This window comes from Mobula birostris, chromosome 23 (assembly GCF_030028105.1).
Source record: "Mobula birostris isolate sMobBir1 chromosome 23, sMobBir1.hap1, whole genome shotgun sequence".
Taxonomy (NCBI): domain Eukaryota; kingdom Metazoa; phylum Chordata; class Chondrichthyes; order Myliobatiformes; family Myliobatidae; genus Mobula; species Mobula birostris.
In genome coordinates, this window is record NC_092392.1 from 54,007,456 (window position 1) to 54,028,772 (window position 21,317).

General features: G+C 42.7%; 1 protein-coding gene across 7 annotated transcripts in view; it reads right to left on the reverse strand.

Annotated features, from left to right (window-relative positions):
• Positions 1-21,317, reverse strand: part of LOC140186899 (ATP-binding cassette sub-family C member 9-like) — a 193,634-nt gene that overhangs the window by 124,248 nt on the left and 48,069 nt on the right. For 5 of the 7 annotated variants that reach the window (XM_072241653.1, XM_072241650.1, XM_072241657.1 and 2 more), the window contains exons 3-8: positions 15,008-15,129; positions 10,306-10,472; positions 7,435-7,677; positions 5,105-5,290; positions 3,483-3,542; positions 1,825-1,986 (exon numbers count right to left, since the gene is read on the reverse strand). In XM_072241653.1, the coding sequence (XP_072097754.1) occupies positions 1,825-1,986; positions 3,483-3,542; positions 5,105-5,290; positions 7,435-7,677; positions 10,306-10,472; positions 15,008-15,129 (940 nt within the window). The remainder of the gene's footprint in view (positions 1-1,824; positions 1,987-3,482; positions 3,543-5,104; positions 5,291-7,434; positions 7,678-10,305; positions 10,473-15,007; positions 15,130-21,317) is intronic. The other 2 variants (XM_072241652.1, XM_072241656.1) reach the window with 1 other exon arrangement.

Sequence of the window (21,317 nt, forward strand, 5' to 3'; positions counted from 1 at the left end):
GGTTGTTAATGCAAATAACAATTTTTACTGTATGTTAACATGCACATGTGATAAAATCAATCTGAATCCAAAACCAGGATTGAGTCCTAGAAATTCTTAATTTGCTTGAAATTCCAGCATCTGCAGATTTCCTCGTGATTGGGTCCTAGATATCTGAATACAATCACCAATAATGGCAGGAAGAATGAGCAGACACAGACCCAGAAGACCGGTTAGAAGTATTTATGTAATCATACAAGGATTAAAATATCAGTTAGGAGAAAACAAATGTTCACAGACAGACATTACCATGAATGTTCCTAAACATTTGGCGTAACGTCTAATGCAATTTGTAAACTGTTAAAAACGATTTACAAGCATTAGTGCCTTGTAATAGAAACTTATTATAATAATAAATCATTAAAATGAATTGGAAACATAACATCATTAAGTGTAGCTTTTGAAGGCATTAGATTTAATGACATGGACGCACTCAGAGGCATCTCAAAATGTCTGGGAACATCCTTAGATTGGAAAACAACCCCTATTTGAGGGGAATCTATTGGATGAAGTACAATATAATTCATTGTACAATCTTTGCAATCAAGTGCAGACTGAAACTGCTTTAAAATACTCTTATCTCCATATCACATGGGGCAAAGGGAAGAATCTATCTAAATGCTGGAGAACAGAGCACTCAGTGTGCATTTTTGCATTTTTGTATGTGAATATGTTAATGAAAATGTCGACTGCACACAAGGGCCAATGTATCATGTGCAATGAAATAAGCTTTACACTGCCAATTATGCCCACAAGCACACTGAGTCATTCATTCGTATCCTTGACATCAATGGAATGAATTTTGGACGAAACTTTCTAAAACACATTGTTTTTAACTATTGACTGAGGAATAAATTACAGGTAAACATGAAAATCACAGAAAATCACCAAGTTTATACAGGTAACCTGGTAATACTTAACATTCAACCAATAACAAAAGCATGATTATCTTCAGTCTGCTGTTTTCAAGTTGGTGACTGACGCTAACTGCTACAACAGTGACTGGACTTTCAATAGTGCTTGATTGACTGTAAGGCACAAGAGGGCAAACCAAAGAGACCATCTGAACCCACACAACGCAATGAAGGATCACGAATCAAGGATCAACTTTATTCACCATGTGCATTTATACATATATGAAGAATTTGATATGATGTATTGCCATATCATGCAATACAAACAAAAAAAATCAACAATTATAAAGAATAATTTATATATATATAAAATAAAGTTAGAGATTGATGTATGGATTTAGAATGAAATGTGCATAAATACCAGCATGCATTTACAATGTAAACAGCATTATAACAAGCAGCTAAAACTGCTTACATGGGAGAACAATGACTGGGGTAATAGATAGAGGGGGTGGGGGTGGGACTAACTAGAATGGTTGATCAGATTAACTTTCTGAGAGAATAAACTTTTAAGATGGTGTTAAGTTTTGTTTTAATAGTACTGTGGTGCTTTCCAGAAGAGATCTTTTGGAAAAGGCAGTTTGCAGGGTGGGTAGTATCTGCAATGATTATTATTGAATGTTTCTCTGTCCTGAACACATACACGTGTTATACAAAACATCAGGACAATTATACTTGCAGATATCTGCTGGTCAAAAAAGCCAGTTAACTATCTGTAAGGTTCTATTGCAATCTTACTTGCAACATTTCTTATTGAGCCCTCTAAATTGAGCTGCAGACTTTTACCAAAATGATCAGCCTTAAGATAAAGCAGAATTATCACGTGACAGTAAACAGGGAACAACAAAGTCTAGTTTACTTTCTTACGCACCAGTAAGGCTCCACGCAAATTGATTCCTGTTTCAATGGCCACATAGTAGGAAGCTTGTAAAAATGTCCTCTGCAGAATGAGTGCGAGAAAGAGCAACACTGCCAGAACATAAGCGTTCTCCAAGAATTCCTTCGATGACAGAAAATAGACGCCCAGAAATTCCTATAAAAGGAAATATCTTAGCCGACAGTACAAAAGTTAGCTATTACCTTACAGCCTGATGTATGGTGGACATGTGCAAGTATTAGATGAATCCTCTGCCAGTGATTAAGCCCCATTTATCTATTTTAATAAAAGTAAGGTTTTAAACAGGAAATAGTAACTCTGCAAGTCATGTACCCTTTTCAAAGCTTGGTTTGTTGTCTATGTGAGGATGCCAAAGGAAGGCAAATTTAATTAATCCTATCCAAATGCATTTGCCAGTGGACCTGGACCAAAGTTTATGTTCTCCTGCAGGCACTTACCCTTTTGGCTTAGGCTTCAGACAAAATAACATTTCTAAACCAGACTTTGGACAGATAAGTTAATTTACAAAGACTTGAAAGGCAATATGTGATGGTGACCTGGACTGCTCCTGAAAAGCAAACATCCAGCTGTTGGAAATCTAAAATAACAATAGAAAATGCTGGAAATACTCAGCAGTCAGCTAGCTGCTGTGGAAAGAACAAAATATACATTTCTAGTCCTTGACAAAATAGATCCAGGATGTGAAACATTAACTCCATTTCTTCTTCCACAGATGCTTCCTGACCTGCTGAGTGTTTTTTTTTTTTTTGAATCTTCAAATTTGGGAGTGAGTGAGTTTGGAATGAGAGGAAGGGGGAGTGGAAGGGGAAGGGGGAGGGGGAGGTGGAGGGGGAGGGGGAGGGGAGAAGAGGGGAGGGGGAGGTGGAGGGGGAAGAGGAGGGGGAGAGGAGGGGGAGGGGGAGAAGGGGAGAGGAGGAAGGGTGAGGAGGAAGAGTGAGGAGGAAAGGTGAGGAGAGGTGGAGGGTGAGGAGAGGAGGAGGGTGAGGGGGAGGAGACCACTATATTATGGAGAGATTGTATTCCTAATAAAACTGTTTACAGTATATTGCAATTTTCCATAACACAAACTCTTTTCTCCAATTGAATTCTTCGTTATAAATGGATATATGTCCAAAGGGAAGTTTTTCTCAGAATGCTAATGCCTGTGATCAACAGGCAGGAGAATACTGAGTGCATTGTAGGCAGAAAAATGGATGTTCAATTGTTTAATAAATTATCATTGTACAGCTATCAATGGAAGAGATTGCCTTGTCTGTTTTCAAAGCAAATCTCTTCAGTGGCCTCCTGCTATACACCAGCAGCCTATAATTGTGATCCTTGGTAAACTAATTCAGTTCTCCAAATACATTTTGCATTTATTAACTTTTTCACATAAAATTACTAAAAATAAATTTTTATTCAACTTTTCAAATGTTTTGGTAGTATTTTATGAAATCCGTAAGGGAAAATTTCCTCTACCCAAAGTGACAATAGCTGGCTCCCTGCATAAACATGTCTTTATACATTTGTTCATGCATCACCTTTGCTGAACTCGTGAAGTGTAATGGACTGGAATTTGCTCATTTTCCCACTAGATGCAAATCTCCTAAAATACATCATGAACTGAGAGGAAAGGGATTAATTTTACTTACTTTGTCTGTCTGATTTTCTACTAAGCCAAGTCCTCCCTGATCGTCGACCGTTGCATTGACCTGAGGAAAATCAAAATTTAAGTGGTCCACTTCTACAAGCTACGGAGTACATTATTGAAAAGATACACAAGACCCAAATGTCAGTGTTGTAATTTGTACTTGATTGTTAACATGCTGAATTAATGGACTTGAAAACATTTACAACTAAAGCTCAACTTTGCATCACAGAATCAATGTTACAGTTCAGTAGGTTCATTTAAATCAATTTGTCACCATAGCAGGCAGGTGGCCAGCTGTGAGAATGGGAAAACTGATGCCTGGTGGGGAAGACAGTATTATTTAATGGCAGCGTGCAATACCTTGAAGGGGAAATACTTTTCCATGAAACTAATTCAAAATGGGTTTCTAAATCAACAGCAATCTCAACTTGCTTCAGGTTCCCAGATTCCTGACTATAACCATGAAAATGCAAAGAACTTTCCAGGAAAAGCTAAAGGGTTCCTGCCCTTTCAAGTGGGAAGCAGATTTTTAGAAGACTGCAGAACAAGTGCTGAAAAATGGAATTGGTACAGGTACCCGATGGGGAACATGGCCTTGATGGGCTGAAGAGCCTGTCATCATGCTCTCGGGCTCTATAACTGTAAGTGACCTCTCAGTGATGCTGATTCACTTTTTATATCCAACACCCAGCACATTTAAAGTCTGGCAGATCTTAAGGTCTGATCAGGCAGAATTTATTGTTATGTGCACTAGAAGTGATATACAGGTGCAATGAAAAACTTACTTGTGGCAGCATTACAGGCACACAGGTACAATCAACTCAAATAACACAGATCATAAATAAAGTATACAAATATTTATACCAGCAATAAAAAGCACTACATAAAAGCAAGGCGTAAGTGCAAGAAAAAAACGAAGGCACAAAGTCAAGGCACTTGTGCTAGTTTTACTAGAAATCATACTCAGTAAAGCTGCCTTTGACTTGAAAGGTTAATCTTCTCTATTGCTCTGCATTGTGGTAAATTTGGCTTGGCCTTCCTTTCCAAAAAAAAACGCGTTTCAATTTTGTGCATAAAAATTGACAATTCTAAGCAGAATTTTTAGACAATGCGGTGACGGAGCCTAAGCTATTCTCCTTGGGCACAAGCAAATAAAGTGCGATTGAAAAGTGACTGTAATTTGGTCAGAGTTCAGTTAATTGGCAACAACAAGACTATCTCATCAGTGGGAGTCACATCATCCTGTAACTCCATCATGTTGGGGCATAAGGGTACTAAAAAATGGCAAGTACCTAGCTGAATCGTTCAAGCAACAGGAGTGAATGCAGGTGACAGGGCTATTCAATGCTGTTGGTTCATTTCATCACTAAAACGGTCATCTGGGATAAGAACCAATTTTCAATTGCACATTGCAGGAAAAACATTATTCAACCAAATTTCTAAAGAAAGTTACTTTCTCAGCAAACTACTTCCAATGTAATTCTGCTTCCAACTTATGTCTTCAAAACAGGCTTACAGTTCATGGAAAAGGCCAAATAAGTTGGTTTCGATTGGATAATCCAAGTACCATGGTCAGGCTAGCAACAAGGGCACAACTGGGAAGATATCAAACTGCAGACTCACTGTGATATTCAACTTGGATGTCTTGCTAAGACGGTCAACAATTTTATAGATGCAGAGAGGTCCAGCGAAACCCAGGAGGTCAGCAAGGTAGCGGAATGTGCTGCTGAGGAGGATAGGTCGGCCGTACGCCCTGTACATGGATCGCCAAATGGACAGAGGCCGACCCTCTGGTACACCCTCATTCTTCTGAGGGAAAGAATCAATGAAGGTGTTAAATTGATTTCAAAGTACTGTATATTTCAAGAGAAAGGAGAAGTGGGGGGGGGGAGAAAAGAGGGTTAAATACTGGTTTGAGTAAAAGCCTTAGGGGTTAGAGAGAGATAAATCAGGAAGCAGGCCATTCAGCCCATTGAGTACATGCCAACCATCAAACATCCCATTTACAATAATCCTACCCTAAACCATTTTATTCTGCCCATCAACTCCTCCCCAGATTCTACTTCTCCTACACAGGAGGGGCAATTTACAGTGAAAGATTAACCTACTGACCCACACATCTTTGGGACATGGGAAGAAACCAGTGCACCTGGAAGAAAGACATGTGACAGGCGGAATGAGCACACTCCATATGAACAGCACAGGAGGTCAGGATTGAAGCCGGGCTGCCAGAGCTATGAGGTAGAGACTCTGCAGGCTGCACCAAGTTACTGTCTGGTTCCAAGTCCGATGTTATTAATTTCCATTCATTAATAAGAGATCAAAATGATTGGTAATCATCATCAGCCTGGCACTTTCCAAGAGTGCTCGTTCATCACATATTTACTATATTTCCAGATATTTTCAAACTATCTGATGATAGTTTGAAAATAGGTGATTTGGACACCAACTCCCAAAAACACAAGGGATTCAGAATTATTTATCACAAGTACATCGAAACTTACGATGACTTACATTTACATTAACAACCAGCAACCCAAGAATGTGCTGGGGGCAGCCCACAAATGTTGCCATGCATTTTAGCAACAACAAAGTATAGCATGCCCAGTTTGTTTAACACATCAAGTACTGCAGGGCTATCCTGAGAGCAAGTTACTCGATAGTGATGGAGCTGTAAATTATTGGATACCATTGGTGTGCCGTCACCTGGACGTGTTAGGTACCATTATGTCCTAACCATTTTTAATGGGTAACATAGAATACTTTAAGTCTAGTTTATTGGGGAGACTGATGGCAGGGTTGCTGAGTTCCATCGGTTGTGGTGAGGACGAGGCCCAAGTCGCGGGCTCGCCTGTTACAGTCGCCCGGAGAGGAGGTGCCAAAGTGATGAGGTCGAGCCCCGGTGGGGTGCTTTGGAATCTGTACTGGTTTGGGGCCCGGCCCCTCCCATCAGTGCTGGCCTCCAGTGTTTGCTTGGTGGAAGAACAAGCTGAACCAGAACTATAGCCATGCCACTCAGGGACTTGGGCTCTATATATTTTTTCTTCGTGACTCTGCGTTTTTCTGAAATCATAACCATATGTGTTATGTGCTATTGGTTATGTGTGTTGCACTTTGACCCCAGAGCAACACTGTTTCATTTGGCTGTATTCATGGATAGTTAAGTGATAATTGAACTTGAACAACACACAACATAAAACGACTCAAGCAGCAATTACAACAATAGAACAAAACAAGTCAACAACAACAAAACAAGCCCTTTTCCTATCTATCCTCCAGCCTCTGCCCTGGACTCCCAGACCTACAGAAATCAGGCCTCCATCCTCCAGTCTCTGGCCCAGACTCCCAGTCCTGAAGAAATCGGGCCTCTATCCTCCGGCCTCTGGCCCACACTCCCAGACTCAGCCTTCGGGCCTCTACTTCCAGGCTTTCTGACTTCGATCTTCAGCCTTTTGGGCTTTCTACCTCTGGTCGTGCTGAGCTCTGGCCTTCCACCTTTGGCTTTGCCCTCCAGACTTCATCAACCTTTGAGTATTGACCCAGAATTCACCTTAAGGCCTCAATCTAGGGACACATCTATCACAGGTTTGACCTTACAATAGTCAGTGACTTACAACAGACAATTAGCCCATCATTCAGCACATCTTCAGGTTGTAGAGGAACACAGGAGAAATCACATGGTCACAGAAAAGCCATGTAAACTCCACATTGACAATGCTGGAGGTCTTAATTAACTTGGGTCATTGAAGCTGTGCAATAACAACTGTCCCACTGTATTATACTAAGATAATATTATAATGTATTACTAAACTATTTTTTGACGTGAAGTCACATGATTTCTGGTGATAAAGGCTAAGTAAATGGAGAGGCAGATAACAATATATTTTTGATAGACAAAGAACACAGGAGATAAATTTTTATCATCAACGTTGATATTTCATTGTAATTCTTACCTTCTGCTCTTCATAGGCTTCCTTTAGTAACATGTAGTTGGTGAGAGCCCGTGTGGCTATGGGGAGCTTGCCAATGGTCTTTAGGTCTATTGGTCTTTTGTGGGCCGAAATAATGAGGGTGTTCATCCACCAGTAGGTAGCCTTCGACAGCAAGTTGACAAATGGCTGTAGGAATCTCACTCCCAGATCTTGCAAATCTTCTGGAGGTTTTACTTTCTTCGGGTTGTTAAAGAACACGTATTTCTATCAGGAGTGAAAGTAAGATGGATTCATCGAGTGCTGCTTGATTGATAGATTTGAGTTTCAAAGCAAGAGGAGCTGTAAAATATTAATCAGGTTCTAGTTGGGAGATTGCTGCCAATTGTGACCACCATTTGTCAGGGATTATTCTGGAGCTACAAAATTATGTGAATGTTGCAGATAACAAGTCTAGATGTCACTAAGCACACCAAACCTGGTCACAGGTAGATTTGATCTATTAATACTTGGCATTTTATGTCCACAGAGAGCCAGCCCTCATAGAAACTTTCATTAAAAAATGAGGGCCAGTTCTCAATTGAATCAGTATCCGCTATATTCACATAATTTCATAACTCCCAAATAATCCCTCACACCATCTTTCGGAAAAGATGCCAAGCACTTGGAAGTGATTGATTCCTGGGATGGCAGGACTTTCATATGATGAAAGACTGGATCGGCTAGGCTTATACTCTCTGGAATTTAGAAGACTGAGGGGGGATCTTATCGAAACGTATAAAATTCTAAAGGGATTGGACAGGCTAGATGAAGGAAGATTGTTCCCGATGTTGGGGAAGTCCAGAACAAGGGGTCACAGCTTGAGGATAAAGGGGAAGCCTTTTAGGACCGAGATGAGGAAAAACTTCTTCACACAGAGAGTGGTGAATCTGTGGAATTCTCTGCCACCAGAAACAGTTGAGGCCAGTTCATTGGCTATTTTTAAGAGGGAGTTAAACAAGGCCCTTGTGGTTAAAGGGATCAGGGGGTATGGAGAGAAGGCAGGTACAGGGTTCTGAGTTGGATGATCAGCCATGATCGTACTGAATGGTGGTGCAGGCTCGAAGGGCCGAATGGCCTACTCCTGAACCTATTTTCTGTTTCTATGTTTCTATGAAGCAGTCCCATACTGGTACCAGGGATAAGGGTCAACTCAGATGAGGAGAGATTCTGGAAATAGGTTAAATTCCTCTTAAGCAGCATGGTTTAAGGCAAAGCAAGTGCTCTAAGTTATGAAGTTTTGCACAATTAAGAGGGAGAAACTGATTCTCTATCCAAAGGGTGTATAGATTCAAAGTAATTGGCAAAAGACATTGGCTATGCTTGACTCTGATCCCCTCTAAACCAAGAAAGTACAGGGGAATGAGCTCTGCATAAAACTGAAGTCACATGCCAAACTGAATTAGGTAAGATACAAGGCAACACCAGGTGAACTGTTTTTAACAGCTTTACACCTCTGAAAAATACAGAGCTATGATGTGATTTTAACAGTATGGTTACCTAACAGAGGAGGTGCATTCTGTGGCAGCTGACTCTCCAACTCTTCTCTGCCATATACAAGGAGCATGCCTGCACTTGGCTCTACGAAGGCAGCTCTAATGGCAATAAAGAAACTCAACACAACTCTGGATCATCAGCACTGTTGGCACCCTCTCCACTGTATTAAACAGTTATTCCTTCTGCCACGACACATCATGTCCTCTGTGACCTCCTACCAATTCTTATTGATATGCCATAGACAGCATTCTACCTGGATGCGCGAAGGCTTGGTATGACAACTGCTCTGCACATAACCACAAGAAACTGCAAAGTCGTTGGCACAACTCATCATGAAAACCCGCTTCGCCTATCTATACTTCCCATTGCATCGGTTAAACAGCCGGCATAATTAAAGACCCCACCCATCTCTCTTCTCCTTCTCCTCACTCCCACAGAGTAGATACAAAAACCTACATGTGAGTGTAGAGTTAAATGGATCTTAGAATAGGTTAAAGAGTCAGCACAACACTGTGGGCCAAAGGGCCTGTATTGTGCTATAATGTTTTAAGTTCTATTGTCCATGAGGTGAAATCTGTCACTGCCTATGTTCTCCCTTTCCACATTTCAAATCTTAATCCCTCTGGTGTCAGATACCAGGGAAATGTTTCTTACGATTACACACCTCTGAGACCCCCTTTCATCTCCTCTGCTTCAGAGCAAACAAACCTACATTATTCAGTTCCTCTTCAGAACTCCATGATAAGGAGCATGGAAACAGACTCTGAGGTCCATGCCAACTGTCCATCACTCATCTATACTAATTCCATTTATTTTCTACACATTGCCATCAACTCCTCCCTGGATTTCTGTAGTCACCTGCACAGAGGGGGCATACCAACTGGCATGGCTTTGGGCTGTGGGTAGAAACTGGAGCAGCCAGCGGAAACCCACAAAGTCACAGGGAGAACATGCAAGCTGCACACAGAGAATACCGAAAGTCAGGATTGAAGCTGGGTCACAGAAGCTATGGGGGCAGCTCTATTAGCTACACCATGGTGCTGTCGCAGTTCACCAAGCTTCAGTATAACTTCTACCCTGCTACTATAAGACTATTTACAGTAAGTTAGACTCTTAACCTCACAATTTACGATCTTTACAATTTATGATCTTGCACCTGATAGTTTATCTGCACTGCATTTTCTCTGAAGCTTTATTGTTATTGTTTTACCTAGTTTTACTCATTGTGCTGTGTAATAATCTGATCTGTATGAAGGGCATGCAAGATAAACTTTTCATTATACCTCTTCATTATTAATAAGCCAATTCCAATTTATTCCAGTTACTGATAAACATTGAAAATTCCACCTGCATACATACTCTGAAAATGATCACGTTAATCTCGACAGCCATCAGAGACCCATAGAGGAACACCAGAATGAGTGTTATACAGAACCGCAGCTGGGACATGTTGACGCCGTGATCACAGTACTTCACCAGTTTAATGGACTTTGTGATAAAAGCCAGGACCCAGTAGATAAAAAGAGCTGTGAAAAACAAGTTAAAATCAACAGCAAGAACTTGCGCTTTACAATGACTTTAAATCAGCAAAATAGCGCAGGGTTCGACCATCTAGGTCTTACTCTTGTCTCACTATTACCATCAGGCAGGAGGTTCAGGAACCTTGCGTCCCACACCACCAGTTTAAAGAATAGTTATTACCCTACAAGCATTAGGATGCAGTGTGGATAACTCCACTCACCTCAACAATGATTCCACAACCTATGGACTCACTTTCAAGGACTCTACAACTCATGTCTCAGCATTATTTATTTATTTGTTTTTAATTATTTGCACTTTATTTTCTTCTTTTGCACATTGGTTGCTTGTCAGTCTTTGTTATTTATAATTTTTAATAAATTCCATTATATTTCTTTATTTTCCTGTTAATATCTGCAAGAAAGGTAGTCAGGTAGACAGGGTTGTAAAGAAGGCTTTTGGCATTCATAAATCAAAGTATTGAGTATAGGAGTTGGGATGTCATGTGGAGGTTGTATAAGACATTGGTGAGGCCAAATTTGGAGTATTGTGTGCAGTTCTGGTTACCTAACTATAGGAAGGATATCAACAAGATTGAAAGAGTGCAGAGAAGATTTACTAAGATGTTGCCAGGAGTTGAGTTATAGGGAAAGATTGAACAGGTTAGGATTTTATTCCTTGGAGCGTAGAAGAATGAGGGGAAATTTGATAGAGGTTTACAAAATTATGAGGGGTATAGACAGAGTAAATATGAATAGGCTCTTTCCACTTAGATTAGGAGAGATAAATACGAGAGGACATGGCTTTAGGGTGAAAGGGGAAAGGTTTAGGGGGAACATTAGGGGGAACTTCTTCACTCAAGAGAGTAGTGGGAGTGGGAACGAGCTGCCATCTGATGTGGTAAATGCAGGCTCACTCTTAAGTTTTAAGAATAAATTGGATAGGTACATGGATGGGAGAGGTCTGGAGGGTTATGGACTGGATGCAGGTCAATGGGACTACCAGAATAATGTTTCGGCATAGACTAGAAGGGCCTGTTTTCTGTGCTGTAGTGTTCTATGGTTCTTAAAATTAATCTCAAGGTCATATATAGAGTCATATACGTACTTCGTTAATAAATTTACTTTGACTTTGGCATGGTTTTATGTGAAACCACATAAGGAGATAATACAACAACTTGGCCTAAGGTGCTTTGGAAGGTGATTCTAAAAATGGAGAGAGTGGCAGGGAGCTTGGGATGTAAATTTCCTGGCTGAAGGTCAGTTGAATGAATGCTCAGTGCTGGGACGCTGGAAGCCCAGGCTTGGCACTGTTTTAGGCAAACATCATTAAGGATTCAGTTCAATGATCCATCACAGGAAAAGCCCTCCCAACCATTCAGCACATCTGCACGGAGCACTGTCATAGGAAAGCAGCATCCACCGCCAAAGACTCCACCATCCAGGCAATGCTCGCCTCTCACTGCTACCATCAGGAAGGAGGTACAGGAGCCTTAGTGGCAACACCACCAGGTTCAGGAACAGTTATTACCCTTCAACCATCAGGCTCCTGAACTGACGTGGATAACTTCACTCACCCCAACTCTAAAGTGATTACGTAACATACTGGCTGATTTTCAAAGACTCTACAACTCATGTTCTCAATATTATTCATTAATATTTTTTGTTTTTTTAGTATTTACACAGTTTGTCTTCTTTTGCAGAATAGTTGCTTGTCCGTCTCAGTTTGTACATAGTCTTTTTATTGATTCTATGTATTTTTTTGTTCTACTGTGAATGTCTGCAAGAAAATGAATCTCAAGGTAGAATATACGTACTTTGATAATAAATTTACTTTCAACTTTTAACTTGGATTCCCTTTGCACAAGTGTCACGGTTACACTAGAAAGGAGTGATTGAGAGATTTGCTGAGGTCTGAGGTGTCCTTTGAACTGCCTGTACCTATTTAGGCCTTTATGAATACGTTGGCAATGTAAATCTCCTTCTCCAGCTGATACCCTTGCACCAAATTGGGGGGGGGGGGGGTGTTTAAACAAAGAAGATTAGCAACACACCTCCATGCAGCAACTTTCAGACTGCGTCTCCCTGTCCACCTGGTACATCCATCTATGGTAAGGCGGATGCCCTGTACAATTCCCATACCATCCACACACACTGTTTTCACAGCTTGTGCTCCCTTCGAGTCCTGACTGGAATTGACCACAGCCAGAGTACCGTGAACCATGGGAGAAAGAGGAGGAGGAGCGGCACTCGAGGAAATGGATGGGCAGGTGAGAAGAGAAAGGGGTAAGAGAGGAGCCAGAATGGGGAATGGAAAAAGAGAAAAGGGGGAGGGGGGAGAATTCACTGGAATTAGCGAAATCAATGCTCATACTATCAGGTGGGAGGCTATCCAGATCTCAGCCAGCCTGGTGAAGTTTCTGAACACTGACCTCATTTGTCGGTATGGGACAAGCTCATCTGCAGGGTATTACATTAGTCAGCTAATCAGAGGATCACAGGAATGTGGAATGGAGAAAGCTGGGGTGACCTGCCTCCTCCAAACAGTAGCTGTATCCGTCCACACAGCACCGCTTTCTGATCCTAAACCTGGACGTACGTCGTCCGCTAAAGTCAATGGAAACGCACTCCGTCATCTTTTCAGTGGGTGACAGGAACAACCCTGATAAAAGTTATTGTCATCTCCAGTCTAGATCCTTGACCAATTAAGTTTAGTGACTGACCCACCCAGCAGAGGGAGCAGTTTTTCTATCCCAGCTCTGACAATTCCCTTTTATAAATCCCTCCAAGTCAACCCTTGCAGTTACATCACAGCTTTCAACATAACCCCATCTCTGTCCATGGCCTGATAAAACCCTCCTCCTTCCCTGAGCAACTTACAATGTGGTGGTTGATATTGTCCAGGTGAGGTCTTAACTCATAATCAAGGATCAAGGACCAACTTTCATCACCATATACATTTACATGTATTAGGAATTTGTTGTGGTGTGTTAGTCAGAGCGCGACATGCAACCAAAAACAGCAACATTTAACAATTATAAGGGATAAAGAATTATATTAAAATTATAGTATATATAAATAAAAAAAGAACTCTATTTCAACATTCCTTGCTTCTTTAAAATCAAGCCATCTATATCATTTATTCCTTTCGTAACAAGTGTGAGTTAATTAACAACAAGGTGTCTCTGTTTATCTACACTAGGTGAAGCTATCAATTATTGAAAATACTGGTTTTCCATATCAGTTAACCCAGGTGTAGCAAAGCACAACTGTCCACATTGAACTCTATTTCCTAAACTTCAGTCCACTCTGTTGCCAACCAAACCGGTCTACAACTGTCCTCACTACTAATCAGAACATTACCAAAGGATGAATGCAGGATGAGTCCGTGCACAACGGTCAGTACAGACCTGATGAGAGTCCTGTTTCTGTGCAGTGTGTCTCTTTGATTCTAGTATGTATGGGACAGAACCAGGGCACCCTGGGGAATCCTACACAGTCACAGGGAGAATGTGCAGACTCCACGCAGACAACGCTGAAGGTTAGGACTGAATTTTGGTGCTGTGAGGCAGCAACTTTACGAGTTGTGCCACTGTTCTGCCCCAATCTGTAGTTTGCATTGTCTGTGACTGTGTGGCGGAGCTCCCAATCCCTTCTAAAGACTGAATGACAAGTGGCTCAACAAGTGCCAGAGACCCCAGTTCAGTCCTGACTGCTGGTGTTGTCTGTGTGGAGACTCCACATCTCCTGGTGACTCAACGTGTGCTCCGATTTTCTCCCACAACCCAAAAACATTTGGGTTGGCTGGTTGATTGGCCACTGCAGAGAGACCAAGTATGAAAGTGAGGAATAGAATCCCGGAGGAGGGAAGGAGGGTGGTAGCGGTCAATGAAAACATGGAGAGAATTAAAAATGGGATTAATGCTGGATCAGTGAAAAAATGAAAGCTCGATGGTCAGTGCCAGCTCGACAAAGTGAAGAGCTTTTATCTGTGCAGCAGTTTTCCATGAATGATGTGAGTAGTGGGATCTGCAAACCACCTCTAAGTCAGAGGGAAATCCATTCAATCACCAACACCCTCAGTTATCATTACCCCATGCCTTTAAAAGAGCAGACTCTCGATGTAGGGCTCAGGTCCGTCCTGGTCTTGTGTTTACTCATATTCCTTTTCAGTATTAAAAGTCACATTTCTTCAGCTTGTCCAGAGAACCATATGAACATTCAAAGTAAGTTTATAATCAAAGTATTTACAGTATATGTCACCCTGAGATTCACTTTATTGCAGGCATTCACAGTGGGACAGAATCACTGAGAAACTACACACAAAGACCAACAAGCCTTTGTGAGGTGGCTTGCAGATCCCTTTACTTACATCAGTCATAGAGAGATACAGCACAGACACAGGCCATTTGGCCAGTCAGGTTGGCACTGGCCATCAGACAGTCATTTTACACTGATATAAATACAAAAAGATTGATAGTACTGTAAAAGGATGACTAATGGGAAACGATTTTGGAGTTGGGAAAGCAGAAATTCAAACTCACCTAATAACAGCTTTGGAAAGTTGGAAGTTTCTATATTGTGATAGTAAACAATAGACGTGGTTGCCGCTATAAATCCCATTGTTGCAGGCATGAAGAGGTGCAGGTGCCGCGTGTTCATCTTCCTGTTTCAGCAAAATAAAAGAAATTGTAAGAAACACATGGCACTATATTGTGATATCTTACAGATAAAATTAGAAGTGATGTGCAAATTATGGAAGTACATGGCACAGAGAGTTCAGCTTATCCATGGGCAAGTGCTGCTTCTTTCAAAAAGTTCACAACTAGACTATATCTCAAAGTCAAACTAAATTTATGTATGATCAGTGGCCACTTTACTAGTTACCTCCTGTATGTAATAAAGTAGTCACTGAGTGTATGTTTGCCATCTTCTGCTGCTGTAGCCCATCAACGTTTGACGTGTTATGCATTCAGTGATACTCTTCTGCATACTACTACTGTGACACGTGATTATTTGAGTTACTGTCACCTTCCTGCCAGCTTGAACCAGTCTGGCCATTCTCCCCTGACTTTTTCCATCAACAAGGTGTTTTTGCCCACAGAACCACCGCTCACTGGATTTATTTTCTTTGCTTTTTGCACCATTCTCTGTAATGCTAGATATTGTTTTGTTGAAATCTCCGGAGATCAGCAGTTTCTGAGATACTCAAACCACCCTATCTGACACCAGCAATCATTCCATGGTCAAAATCACTTAGTTCACATCTCTTCGCATTCTGATGTTTGGTCTGAACAACAACTGAAACCCCTGACCATGCATTGCTGTATTGAGTTGCTGCCACATGATAGGCTGAACAGATAATTGCATTGACGAGCAGGTGTACAACTGTACTTCATGAAGTTGCCACTGTGTGTATGTATTACTTTGAGATTCATTCTCTTACAAGTAATTACAGGAAAATAAAGACATACATAAAGACTGATAACCAATGTGCAAAAGAAAAAAAATCTGTGCAAATAAAAAAGTAAATAATACTGTGAACATAAGTTGTAGATTCCTGAAAGTGAGTCTGTAGGTTGTGGAATCAATTCAGTTATAGTGACAGAAGTTATCCATGTTGGTTCAGTAATAACATCCTGCTCTTCTGTCATAATCAAGAAATTTAAATAGCAAAGTGTATACAGCTTCCTTCGGATTCTGTTCCTGGCCATCCCTGGAGTTAGAGGTCACACTGACTAGCTGCCAGGCCTGCACAGGCAAGAGCCTTCCAGTCTCCACCCAGCTAACAAGAATCGGCTGTTACTCGTTTCCAACTCATCTCCTGCAGCCTATTTAAACCCAGCTTGCATCCACAATCCTTATTCACTCATCTGAACCCACCAGTTGTTCCTAGCCTTCAGTTACTCTGTTGCCTTGTTAAGTTTCTGTTCCCCCCTGTGGCTTGTTTTATTTGCAGCTTATTAGTAAAATATCAGTTACTGCTATATTGTCTCTGCTGCTCTGCTTTTGGGTCAAGCCTCCTCTACATTCCCAGATAGGGTGAGTGAACACATGTTTGACCCAGCAGAATATTCTCACCCAAAGGAAGCAGTCCTTTGACAGGAGTATGGGTTCCCGAACCAGCAGAAAACCATTGACCATCTGCTTGCTGCTCTCAATCAACTCTGTCTCAATACAGCAACCCCAAGTCAGTTAATCTCCTCCCTCAAGCCCCGGATTCCAGTGCCCGAACGCTGTGATAGATCCCTAACCCCGTGCTGCAACTTCCTGTCCCAGTGCACATTATACTTTGAGCTCTAGCCATCTCTGTATTCTACAGACAGAGCCAAGATGGCCTTCAGTCGTTTCTCCCTGGAATGGGTGAGCTCTGACCTGGGCCACTACTAACTGTGGCAATAAAACTACCATCTGCAATAAACATGTAAAATTTACCACTGGCCTCTTGGAGTGCTTGAAGGGTGAACTGTCTACCCGGGAGATGCCAACCAACTTCAAAAGCCTCATCGCTCTGGCCCTCCAAATTGACATGCGTCTTACTGATCGACTCTCCAGTTCATTAGCCAGAACCCCGGTTCCATTCCCAGAACCATTTCAGGCTGTAGGACCATCTTCAACAGCACCAGATCCCATGCAGGTACGGTAGGGAGAACTCCCTTAACCCCCCAAGAGCACGAGTGTTGGAGAAGAAACAAATTGTGTGCTTGCTGCGGAGCCACTGATCACCAGTGTATCGAACGCCCACTGGTTCTGGCAAAAGCAGCATTACCAGGTAGGGTAGAGGGGCTTTCTATCTGGTAAGGTCTCCAGTCTCCTCATTCCAGCACCACAGCCCAACTTGCTCCCTCTGTCCTCCTCCACACACCGACAGCTCTACGCACACAGGAGGCTCTGGTGAATTCTGATGCAGCAGGTAACCTTCTAGACCGGACTCTGTATGTGCAGCTTGGACTCCATACCAAGCCAATCTCTCACCCCTTCTACATCACGGACACTGACAGACATCTCTTGGGGTCTGGGATGGTCAGAGTATGCATACAGTCTGTGCACCGTGCGTCCATTCAGTTCCTCCGTATCAACTTGCTCAACTCTCCTCTCATCTTGGGTTAGCCCTAGCTCTCCACTCACAACCCTCACTTCACCTGGCCATCTAGTTCACTGAGTGAGGTACACACCCGTCTGCGCCTCAATTGACTTCACTCCATAAAGCTGTGGAGACAAAGGAAACCCTCGCAGGAATACCATGATCTAGCCATCACCTTCAGTGAAGCCAGAACCCTACCCTCTCACATACTACATGATCGCACGATTGCCCTCCTCCCGGGCACCACCACTGTTCTCCCTGACGCCCAAGCCATGAATGACTATTGCTGAAGCACTACAGCACGGCTTCATTTGACCATCCCAGTCCCCTTCTTTGTCAGCAAGAAAGATGGATGTCTTTATCCCTGCATTGACTACCATGGACTCAACAAAATCACCATTAAGACCTACTACCCTCTCTCCTTGATGGATAGCAAATCTAAAACACTCTGCTCTGGACACAGATTTTAACCAAGCTGGATCTACGGAGTGCAAACAATCTGATCTGCATCCACTGGGGATAGGTGGAAGATGTATTCATTGTGCTCACAGGCCACCGGGAATACCTGGGACTCCTTTCAGACTTTCCAACAGTCCAGCTGTTTTCCAAGCCTTCATCTAAGAGATCTTCCGAAACATGCCATACTAGTATATGTTTGTCTACCTCAATGACATCCTCATCTTCCCTAAGGGCTCTCAAGATGTCTGTCACGTCCGTACAGTCTTTCAGCATCTCCTCAAAAACATCTGTACTGCAATTTAGAAAAATTCCAGTTCCACACCCCAGTCATTGCCTTGCTGGGTTACGTCCTTACACAGCACGGCACAACCATCAACCCAGAGAAAGTGTGCACTGCAGTTGAATGGCCTGACCACACTCCCTCAAACAGCTATAGTGCTTCTTGGACTTCTCCAAGTTCTACTGCCAATTCATCAGGAACTACAGCCAATGCGCTGTTCCTCGCACCTCCTTCACGTCTTTCAAGCAGCTCAAGAAATGCTTCATTGTTCCTATTCTCCACCATCTGAATCCCTCTGAACCTTTTGTGGTAGTGGTGGACATATCTGTCATGGGCGAAAGGGCCATCCTCTCCTAGCGAGGACTGGACAGGAAGACGCACCTTTGTGCCACCTTCTCACACAAGTTCAACTCTACCCAGCACTGTTATGGAGTAGGAGACAGGGGGCTACTTGTCATTAAATGGGCTTTGGAGGAATGGAGACATTGTCTTATGGGAAACACCAAGCCCTTCCTAATCTGATCTGACCACCAGAACCTCATCCATTTAGCAGACCCAACACCCCAAACCAGGTTAGTCTCAGTGGGACCTCCTCTTCAACTACCTCACCATCTCCAACTAACCCAGCTCCAAAGACACTAAGGCAGACACCCTGTCATAACTGTTCGACCCAGCTAAAACAGAGATTGACTCTCACTCCCATCACTCCATCCTCCCAGATATTCTGGGACCTTGACAAACAGATCTGCCTGGCCCTACAGCACGAGCCTGCTCTGGCTGACATGTCTGACAACTGCATGTACAGTATGTGCTGACAGCCATGCACTCTGAGGCTGTCCAGTGGGCCCACCCCTCACCACTCTCCAGCCAGCCAGGCGCATCATCGACTTTCTGTGTTGCCGGTTCTGACGATCCAACGTGATTGTAGATGTAGTCAGTCTGTTGTTACCTACACTCAATGTACCCACTCTAATTCCTTCAGCCAACAGCCCCCTGTGCTCCTGTAGCCCCTGTCAGTCCCTCGATGCTCATGGTCCCACATCACCATGGACTTCAACACTGGTTTGCCGCCTTCCAAAGGGGCCGCGGTGACCATGGCGGTGATGGACCAGTTCTTTCACCCTTACTTGCCTAAATGAAAGCAAGTTCCACAATGGACATGGAACTCTGCCCAACAACCCAACTGATTATCAGCCTGACCATTCACTCCCATGCACAACCTGTCTAGGCTTTTCTGACCGGTCCTCAGAAACTACTGCCTGCCATCTTCTCCACGGGTAACAGTAGCAAATACCTGACCCCAGTCACCCTCAAGTATACAACGATTTTGACCCATTTCTAAAGATCCCTACCTAATGTCAAGATAGGAGCACAGTTGCCATATAGAATGCGGAGGCTCAAAAGGGCAGCTCACCACCAACCCCTCAAATCTAGTACGTGAAGCCATTACAAGCTGGCATCTCCAGTGATACCACAAATTGAGTGAGGGGAAAAAAAACATGCTGAACAAAGGCATTGTAGCGTCAAGCAGCACAGAAATAGGCCCTTTGACTCATTGTATCTGTTATGCCTCGGCACCTTACTATTCTAACCCTAAACACAAAATAACCTGCAGATGCTGTGATCAAAGCAGCACTTACAGCACGCTGGATGAACCCAGCAGGTCGGGCAGCATCAGTGGAAACGATGAGTCTTTAAATTTTAAGACGTTTCGGGCCGGAACCCTTCGTCAGGACTGAAGAATGAAGGAGGTGGAAGGATTTGAAGAATGCTTGTAGGTTCAGTTGAAAGACCAGTAATTTGAAAGACAAAGGGGTGGGGTAGAGGATTTTTAATTTTAATTTTAATTTTTAATTTTTAGTTCTAACCCTATCTAGCCACATCAATTTGTGCTTCACCCCACAGCGTTTGCACCCTTCTCACATTTTCCACATTTTTACAGTCTACTTCTAACACCCTGCTCTGTCTGCTTCATGCTGCAGCTGATTACTCTCACACCTTCCTTGACTGTTTACCCTCTTCACTCACCCTACACAATCTGCTGGAGCTCTCAAGCTTCCATCTTCCTTTCAGGACCACTTAAGTCAGACCCTACCTTCTCCATTTCACTTCTACTTGAGCTCCACTCTGTCAAGTCCACTCTCTTATCAGGGGTGCCGGCTCATCACACAACACTTCTATAGTTGTACCGTGGCGAGCAGTCTGATATGGAGGGGCTACTACACAGGACTGAAAGAAGCTGCAGAAGGCTGTAAATCCAGTCAGCTCCATCTTGGGCACTAGCCTACAAATTATCCAGGACATCTTTAGGGAGCGGTGTCTCAGAAAGGCAGCATCCATTATAAAGGACCTCCAGCACCCAGGGCATGCCCTTTTCTCGCTGTTACCATCAGGTAGGAGGTACAGAAGCCTGAAGGCACACACTCAGCGATTCAGGAACAGCTTCTTCCCCTCTGCCATCCGATTCCTAAATGGACATTGAAGCTTTGGACACTACCTCACTTTGATATACAGTATTTCTGTTTTTGCACATTTTTTAAAAAATCTATTCAATGTACGTAATTGATCTACTTGTTTATTTATTATGTTTTATTTTATTTATTATTGTCATTATTTTCTCTCTCTGCTAGGTTATGTATTGCATTGAACTGCTGCTGCTAAGTTAACAAATTTCTTGTCACATGCCGGTGATAATAAACCTGATTTTGATTCTCTCCAAGGTCCACTTCTCATTTCTTTGTGCCCGATTAATTGTACACATTTATTGCTCAGTTAACCCCTCTCTCCGTTCCCAAAGACCATAAGACATAGGAGCAGAATTGGACCACTTGGCCCATCAAGTCTGCTCTGCCATTTGATCATGGCTGATTTATTTTCCCTGTCAAACCCATTTCCCTGCCTTCTCCCCATAACCATTACTAATCAAGAACCTTTCAACCTCCACTTTAAATATACCCACTGACTTGGCCTCCACAGCTGCCTGTGGCAATGAATTCGACAGATTTACCTCCATCTAGCCCTCCCGGCTCCA